Source organism: Salvelinus alpinus, chromosome 15 (assembly GCF_045679555.1).
Source record: "Salvelinus alpinus chromosome 15, SLU_Salpinus.1, whole genome shotgun sequence".
Taxonomy (NCBI): domain Eukaryota; kingdom Metazoa; phylum Chordata; class Actinopteri; order Salmoniformes; family Salmonidae; genus Salvelinus; species Salvelinus alpinus.
The window spans coordinates 45,929,636-45,939,303 of record NC_092100.1 but is presented as its reverse complement, the minus strand read 5'-3'; the positions used below and the strand labels follow the sequence as shown (position 1 = coordinate 45,939,303).

At 40.8% G+C, this 9,668-nt stretch overlaps 1 protein-coding gene across 2 annotated transcripts; it reads right to left on the bottom strand.

Annotated features, from left to right (window-relative positions):
- Positions 1–1,026: 1,026 nt before the first annotated feature.
- Positions 1,027–9,470, bottom strand: c1qtnf13 (C1q and TNF related 13). 2 transcript variants are annotated; one of them, XM_071343763.1, is made up of 2 exons: positions 9,375–9,470; positions 1,027–5,064 (listed from the first exon to the last, which is right to left on the bottom strand). In XM_071343763.1, exons 1-2 carry the CDS (start codon positions 9,403–9,405, stop codon positions 3,959–3,961), a joined length of 1,137 nt encoding a protein of 378 aa, XP_071199864.1. In that variant the 5' UTR covers positions 9,406–9,470; the 3' UTR covers positions 1,027–3,958. The 2 variants fall into 2 exon arrangements, with proteins under 2 accessions (XP_071199864.1, XP_071199865.1); XM_071343764.1 differs by lacking the exon at positions 9,375–9,470 and adding an exon at positions 9,236–9,360.
- Positions 9,471–9,668: the final 198 nt, after the last annotated feature.

Here is a 9,668-nt window from a genome sequence, read left to right as displayed (position 1 = left end):
CACATGAAAGTTCACATTATCGAGAAGGCATTCTGCCCCCCCCAAAAAAATGTATTTAAAAAAAAGTTTATGTTCAAACAGCTCTCCTGTGAAGTGACCCGCAACATACACCTGAAACGGGTCACAAATTATCGGCTCAAACGCAATAAGAAGGAAAGAAATTCCACAAATCAACTTTTTTAACAAGGCACACCTGTTAATTGAAATGCATTCCAGGTGACTACCTCATGAAGCTGGTTGAGAGAATGCCAAGAGTGTGCGAAGCTGTCAATGCAAAGGTTGGCTACTTTGAAGAATCTCAAATCTAAAATATATTTTGATTTATTTAACACCTTTTTGGTTACTACATGATTCCATATGTGTTATTTCATAGTTTTGATGTCTTCACTATTATTATACAATGTAGAAAATAGTTTTTTTTTTTAAAGGAAAATCCTGGAATGAGTAGGTGTGTCCAAACTTTTGACTGGTACTGTATATATATTTTTAAAATGACCAGATCATTTATGGAATTGAATGGATCCAATTCGGTTCAGATCTCAATTTTCGGATCCAATAAGACCTCGACTCCAAGTATATCGTTTTTTTCCTGAGCCTCCTTGTTGCAGAATTATGTCCACACCTGGGATGAAGAGGACAAAGTAAGTACTGCTAGCTGAATTCAGAACAAGCATTAGCTGTTTGCTGCATGTCAAGCAAAGTAAGAAAGTGCTTTAAAAAAAATATATATATTTAACCTTTATTTAACCAGGAAGGGCTCATTGAGATTTAAAATCTCTTTTTCAAGAGCGTCCTGGCTTTGCTAAAGTCTATGAGCATTCAAGGAGTGCCTGCTCAAATTGAACAAACTGCATATGAAGTCAACTACTTAGGATCAACAATGATACGCTCTTATAGAACACATATTTGTGACTCACTGACACTGGGTTAAAATGTCACGTTTCTGAGAATCTTGCAAGTTGGCCTTTAATAGGATGTTTTCTGCTCAATGTACTGTGTGGGAGGTAGAATAATACAAATATTGAATAACATGACTGTACATTTTTTATTTCTTATACAAGAGAAGTTTAAATCACACATTGATCAGTTTCAGCCATGACTTTTTGGATCCCATGGATGAGCTTTGAATCATGGAACTGCTCCTTAAAGGAGAAGTTTACCCAAATCCAGAAACTCCCAAGTGATTCCATACATTGAAAATAGATCAGTGGGGTTTGCCCTCTCTCTCTCCCTTTTATTTTTATTTTATTTCACCTTTATTTAACCAGTTAGGCCAGTTGAGAACAAGTTCTCATTTACAACTGTGACCTGGCCAAGATAAATGCAAAGAGGTGTGACAAAAACAACAACACAGAGTTACAAATGGGATAAACAAACGTAGTGCTGTACTGAAAAAGCTGCAAAAACGGTCACGTGGCGTTGCTGGATAGAGGCCTGCTCTGCTCCGTTGCCAGCCTGATTCTTGAAGTTCAAGGTGTTCTTATTGTGTTATTACCATTGCACCATATAATGTAGACATACAGTATAGGCCTAGGTGCTCTACAGGATAGCATATGTGCCCTATGTATTTATGACGGGCGGTGGACAATAGACATTGTATCACCTTATATTGCAGAATAGAATATCCCAAAAACACTGTGATATATAAACATAGGCAATATAGTGTTTTTAACTAATGTCAAAACATAAAACCCACTAATATCCCCATTCATAAAGGTTTAAGAGAAGCGATCATTCAGGAAAGTAAAGTTTAGCTACTTACTCATTAGATAACTGTCCATTTGTCCCAGATGGAACAGTGGTGCGTCTCCAATTCGTTTTTGGAATAAGGATAAATGTTTCCAGGACACCAGAGTTAATCTGGGCAGCAATATCCCTGTGGTCTCAAAAGCAAACTAACTGCTCTTTACCATAATTATGTTCCTCCATTTCTATAAGAATTGTAGTTTCATATTCAAATGATCCGCAGAACAAACATTCCTCCTTCGCAGCATTGGAGCGCAATTGCCACAATTACACCACCAGTCAGTCTGTGATGATCCTGAGGATGGTTGGGGCTGTGGTCCAGCTACTGCTGCGGCTTCGATGGCTAACACGGAACCCAAACCGGCTGCGCGCGTGTGCCATCGTGCATACATTTATTTTGTACCCCCACACCAAATGTGATCATGACACGCAGGTTAAAATATCAAAACAAACTCTGAACCAATTACATTAATTTGGGGACAGGTCGAAAAGCATTTAACATGTATGGAAATTTAGCTAGCTAGCTTGCACTTGCTAGCTAATTTGTCCTATTTAGCTTGCTTGCTGTTGCTAGCTAAATTGTCCTGGGATATAAACATTGAGTTGTTATTTTACCTGAAATCACAAGGTCCTCTACTCCGACAATTAATCCACACATAAAACGGTCAACCGAATCGTTTCTAGTCATCTCTCCTCCTTCCAGGCTTTTTCATCTTTGAACTTATATGGTGATTGGCATCTAAACTTTCATAGTATTACCACGATGACTGGCAAAACAGTTCGTCTTTCAATCACCCACGTGGGTCTAACCAATGAGGAGATGGCACGTGGGTACCTGCTTCTATAAACCAATGAGGAGATGGGAGAGGCAGGACTTGCAGCGTGATCTGCGTCAGAAATAGGAATGACTTCTATTTTAGCCCTTGGCAACGCAGACACTCGTAGGCGCGCGCGAGCAGTGTGGGTGCAATAATTGAATAACATCGATTTCAAAATTTATTTTGCAATGCTCGAGCACACGACGTGTCCGGTCTGGTCAGCATGTAAATCAGCAGTGGCCATCTGAAGCTCAATTTGCCTCATTTCTTCGTCCGAATACTCAGGCTCGGTTCAACGACACCATGGGCACCTCTCCAGTAGTTTTCTTCATCACTCGCAAGTTTTTGTCGTCAGACATATTTGTAGATTGTTGTTTACTTTGTATAACTAATGTGTAACGTTGTCTTCATTTCTGCGCCAAAAAAACGTGCATCTGTCAATAAGGGCATACAGTTCCATTTCTACTTAGCAGATGCGCACATGCACTGTGGCAGTCGGCTACATAAAATAATTATGTAAAATAATCGCAAATGTTTTAGGTGGAAAAGTATACATTTCCTGACTCAAAACAAATAGCTCATTCGGCCGTACGCCTTCAATAAAACAACGGATTTGTCCACACTTCGCAGATTTCTGAATCATGAATTCACTGGCAACAGAGCATAGCGAGGCCTGCATCCATCAATGTCACAAGTCACTTGACCTACAGGGAGTGAGAGGGGGAGAGGGCAAACTCCACCTGACTAGTTTCAATGTATGGAATACACTTGGGAGTTTCTGGATTTTGGGTAAACTTCTCCTTTAATGAATATTCTTTCACTATGCATTCAGAATAGATCAAACATTCATAACTACATCACATTCAGGTTATCTAACTCCATACAGTCATTCAGGCAAACTATGCAGTATTTACATAGTAGTCTACTCAATGCATTTAACACAAGTTAAATGATTAAATGGTTTTCTGAGTTTTGCTGAGTCTTTGCAAAAACATCTGCTCAGTAAAGATAAATAATTATGTCCCTAAGCATGTCTGTATATATAAAGATTACATAGGAAAGCTCTACTTATTGTAACCCATAGTTTTTGGTGAATGATAGAAAAAAAACATGAGGTATCCAAAGAATCCTAATGATCCAGCATCATATACTAACATATAACCTATAACGTTGGTTTAAACGTAGCCAAAAACAAAACATAAAATGACCCACTTATCCACAGAAAATGTGGTAATAAAGAGAAACAGAAGCTGACTACAGCGGTTCTAAACAAAGCCTATGAAGCATAGTGTAACTTAGCACTTACATTCACACTTTCACAAATTAGATTTTGTAACCATAGCACAATGTACATTTCAAGGAGGGTCCAGTGTGTTTTGAAGAACTCCGAGCCCTCAGAAGTGAGTTCTGTCCAGGTCCTGGCTGGTGGTGGTGATGGGCTCAACGTCTGGGTAGACCAGGAAGCCTGAGAAGGTGGTGTAGCGTCCCTGGTTGCTGTAGACGGCGTAGCGCTCGTCCTGCTGGCTGTAGAGCCACACGTTGTCCCCCCTATGCAGCGACAGCAGCAAACTCTGGCTCTGCATCTCCCTCCTCCTGGACGTATCCTCGTCAAACACCATGGCCTGCACCTCGCCGTGGCCTGTCATCAGCTTGACTGACACTGCCCTGCGCGGGTGCTTCCCCACAGTGAAGGCAAAGTAGTAAGCACCAGGGTAGCGGCAGGTGAAGCGGCCCGACGTCTTATTAAAGTGCCCTCCAATGTTGACGTACTCCACATCAAAGGTCAGAGGCTCCTTCTCCTGGTGCCCGCCACCATTCTCCCCCAGGACCGGGGATGTCCTGGCCACGGAGAAGGCAGAGCGAGGCTCCACAGGGGCCTCAGCACTACCGCTCCAGCCGTACCTGTGGTCTCCAGGAGGGGGACAGTTGGAGTTGGGGTAGGGCTGCCCTGACAAGGATAGGTGGTTGTTGAGATAGCCAGTGGCGGAGATGTCGGGGTACACCAGGTAACCGGTGAAGGTGATGTAAGGTCCAGCACTGCTGTATAGAGCATACTGAGGACTGTCCTGCAGCATCAGCCACACTGTGTCCATGGCCCTCAGGCTGATCATGACACTTTGACTCTGGACCTTCCTCCCTTTCTTTTTGTAATCGTCATAGGCTATAGCCTGCACCTCCTGCCCATTCTTCACCAGTATGACAGACAACATCTTCTTGGGATATTTCCCCAACGTGAAGGACAAGTAATAGGCTCCAGGGATTCTGCAGCGGAAGTGGCCTGTGTCTGGGTTGAAATCACTCCCTGTGTTGACTAGGAGCTTGTTGAAGGTCACAGCCTTCTGAGTGCCTCCCAGGATGCTATTGGTCCGCGTGGCTGAAAAGGCGGAGCGGAGGCCAGTCATCACGGGAGCCACATGGAGGGGTGTGACCGACCCCAGGAAGTTGAAAATGCCCAGTAGACAGGCCATGCGCCAGGGATTGCTACATGGTGCCACCTCAACTAGGAGAGATAAACAACAGTGTAAAAATATATCACTTTCTTCGAACACAACCTACAACAGTTCTATTTATACCCTGGCTGTTCTATTCTGTGTTTGCTTCAGACAACTTGTGTCATTGTAACAATGTAGCTTTGTTTATTTGTGTTTTTATGTAAAAAAAAAAAAGAATCTATAAACAAAGCTACATTGTTACAATGACAAAAGTTGTCTGAAGCAAACACAGAATAGAACAGCCAGGGTATAAATAGAACTGTTGTAGGTTGTTTTTGAAGAAAGTTTTGTTCATTTGAAAAGATAGATTTTCTAAGGGTTGTAGGATTTTGGGCAAAAAAGTGTCCTTACTGCACAGCATTTCACACCTGTACAATGTAAACATTTTTCATTTCATTTTTTCAATGTTAAAAAAGTAAAGGTTAACAGGACGAATCGAATATGGGCCAATGCAAGCAATCTGTGTGTTATGGGCTAAGATTGTGCAATGTGTCATTGTGTGATGGGCTGGCTAAAATACTATATGAGTGGGTTAGGAATTCTGGTTGAGCCCTGTCAGGACAGATCCCGCTCCTCAAATCAGATGCCCTGTGGAAGCAACAGCCCCTCTAATTCAGCTGGTATTGTCTGTTCTCTCTGTGCACTGAGAAAAAGTACTAGATTAGACCCTGGTTCATCTGTTCCTGTGTGCCCAGACAATGGAACATTTGGAAGGGGGGCAAGGTGGGGCAGGGAAGGGAATTGTTTTTGCTCTATAAAGCCCTTCGACATGGTGGACAATTGGTCGACGAAAGATCACAGTGTGACCATGGAAGGGATAGGTTGGGGGTCAATTTGGGGAATGAGATTGTTTTAGGACAACAAACATCAATACTTTATCATTATGTAAAACAATTTATATATGATATATCATGTATATATATATATGTATTTTATCCTGATTAGACTGTTATAAAACGCACTGCTGAAATCTTGAAGTGAGTTGTCATTTCAGGTCCTAAGCAGGTATTTCACTAGCTTGCTATAATGAATTGATGTTCTCTTTTTGTGTTCTTTCTAACCTGTTGATAGAGCTCTGGTAAATTCATAGTGCAAGGTTGAAAGGGTGGGGAGTTCCCATCCCAGCTTGAATAAGTTATGGCTTCACTCATGAATTAAGCCTGTTTTATGGATCATTTGACATCCTCTAAAACTGTGGTTCCCAAACTTTTTATAGTCCTGTACCCCTACAAACATTCAACCTCCAGCTGCATACCCCCTCTAGCACCAGGGTCAGCGCACTCTCAAATGTTGTTTTTTGCCATCATTATAAGCCTGCCACACACACACACTATACGATACATTTATTAAACATAGGAATGAGTGTGAGTTTTTGTCACAACCCGGCTCGTGGGAAGTGACAAAAAGCTCTTATAGGACCAGGGTACAAATAATAATATAATAATGATCAATCATTTTGCTCTTTATTTAACCATCTTACATATAAAACCTTATTTGTTCATCGAAAATTGTGAATGACTCACCACAGGTTAATGAGAAGGGTGTGCTTGAAAGGATGCACATAACTCTGCAATGTTGGGTTGCATTGGAGAGAGTCTCAGTCTTAAATTATTTTCCACACACAGTGCCTGTATTTACTTTTCATGCTAGTGAGGGCCGAGAATCCACTCTCACATAGGTACGTGGTTGCAAAGGGCATCAGTGTCTTAACAGTGCGATTTGCCAAGGCAGGATACTCTGAGCGCAGCCCAATCCAGAAATCTGGCAGTGGCTTCTGATTAAATTAAATTTTCACAGAACTGCTTCTTGCAATTTCGATGAGGCTCTCTTGTTCAGATATCGGTAAGTGGACTGGAGGCAGGGCATGAAAGGGATAACGAATCCAGTTGTTTGTGTCATCCGTTTCGGGGAAAGTACCTGTGTAATTGCACACCCAACTCACTCAGGTGCTTCGCTATACCACATTCAACATTGTCGGTAAGCTTGAGTTAATTTACACACAAAAAATCATACAATGATGGAATGCCCTGTGTGTTGTCCTTGTTAATGCAGACAGAGAAGAGCTCCAACTGCTTAATCATAGCCTCAATTTTGCCCCGCACATTGAATATAGTCCCTGTAATCCTAAATTCAGATCATTCAGGCGAGAAAAAACATCACCCAGATAGACCAGTCGTGTGAGAAATCATCATGCAAGCGGTCAGCCAAGTGAAAATGATGGTCAGTAAAGAAGACTTTAAGCTCGTCTCTCAATTAAAAAAAACGTGTCAATACTTTGCCCCTTGATAACCAGCGTACTTCTGTATGTTGTAAAAGCGTTACATGGTCGCTGCCCATATCTTTGCATAGTGCAGAAAATACATGAGAGTTCAGGGGCCTTGCTTTAACAAAGTTAACCATTTTCACTGTAGTGTCCAAAACGTCTTTCAAGCTGTCAGGCATTCCCTTGGCAGCAAGAACCTCTCAGTGGATGCTGCAGTGTACCCAAGTGGGGTCGAGAGCAACTGATTGCACACGCGTTACCACTCCACTATGTCTCCCTGTCATGGCTTTTGCGCCATCAGTACAGATACCAACATGAGCAGCAGCTACGTTTGGCTATCTACGGACTGTTAGTGGAATTCCCGCGAGAGAGTAACGGTTAATGTGATTAAATGTTAACTACTTGACTAGGCTACCTGTATTTGACATTGTGTTGTTATTTCGCTGAACACTAGATAGTTTAATTTGATTTTTGGCAGTGAAACGAGGCTACTCAGGCGAGAAAAAAACCTCACCCGAATATAAATGGATTGTTTGAAAATGTGAATAATTTTTGTACTTTTTAATTTGGCATACCCCCAATGGAATTGTGCATAACCCTGGGGGTACACGTACTCCAGTTTACGAAGTTTAATTATATATATTTTTTACCTTTATTTAACTAGGCAAGTCATTTAAGAACTAATTCTTATTTACAATGACAACCTACCGGGGAACAGTGTGTTAACTGCCTTGTTCAAAGGCAGAACAACAGATTTGTACCTTATCAGCTCAGGGATTCAATCCAGCAACCTTTCGGTTACTGGCCCAATGCTCTAATCACTAGGCTACCTGCCGCCTCAGGAATACCTGCTCTAAAACATGCCATTAGCATTCATCAAATGTGTTGGAACTAACTGAGTATAAGAATATAAACAGTAGGCCTATCTCACTCAAGATAGGAACACAGAATAAATATATTTGTTAATGAGTTTCCTTAATTTTTTTGTAAAACATTTTTATCAAATGTTTTACTTTAAATGACAAAATCTCCCAAAATACCAGAGATCCCAATCATATGCTGTACAGCTGCTCTTGCACTAAATGAGCAGAAAACCGGCACCTAGTAAATAAAATATACTGTACATTAACATCAGTAATTACAGGCTTATAACCCAGAGATTTTTAACATGGTTATTTTCATATGTCTACCATTGTTGCTTGTAATGTTAATTCCTAAGCACTGTTATGAAAGCTGTGAGTTTAAATGTGTTCAACTATTTTAAAGCTATGCTGAGAGAACAGAACAGTGAGTTGGCAAAAGAGGCCATTTTTATCAACTGCCATAATGTAAAACTCAAAATCCAGAAGTCAAACTTTGTTCTTCTATTTAACGATATGGAAACACTTAGCTCACACAACCAGGACAGAAAAATACCAATACCAATTCTCACGAAATGTAATCCATAAAATGGTCCTTTGGAGGATTGTTGACAAATATTTGACATTTCTATCTAAAGGTACAATTATTGAAATCAAAAAACAGGTCATATTACAAAGCAAGCGGTAAAGCTTCATATGACACACATATTTTTGCTTTGTAGCACCTACAGATGAAACATTATGGAGTCTTACAGGAGGCCTGGGTAAGGCCAAAATGTCATAAATATGGCAACTTTGATAAATATTTTCTCAATTATGCTTTTAGATACAAATGTCAAATATATGTCAACAATAATTCATCCAAAGGACTATTCTATGGTTTAATTTTCATAACAATCCCCAAAATAATGGTCTTTTTTTGTCCTGGTTTCATGAGGAATCACTCATTTTAAAATATGGCAATCAAAATAATATCATAACAATTCAAATTTGAATGAGATCAGATTTAGTTAGGATTCTTACAGATTTCAACAGCAACAATCCCATAGCTCTTACCTCTCACAATCCATCTCCAATCCAAATCTAATCATTTCTGTATTGGGACACATGTAATTCTCTGCTCTACATCTTCAGCCTGTAATTGACCTGACAGCTTATGGCAGAGAAATACATCTCTATAGAGTGTGTGTCCTACCTGTTCTCATGTGCTGGTACAGAGTGTGCATGCCTGTAGTCAGCTGGTCACCTTCTCTCTAGTCAGCCTTCTCTCTAGTCAGCCTTTTCAATGGGACCCGTGGAGCTCCAAGAGGTGGAGCTCCACGGGTCCCATTGTACAATGCTGATCCCTGCATCCTGATCTGGTCCGGTAGTTTACCATTGAGGGGAGGAAATACACAGGTTTGTTTAGTCTCATGAGGGAACAGAACAGCTAGTTCACTGTGTTCTGTTTATAATCTTTAAAAGCAACAAAAGCAAGTCCTTCTACATC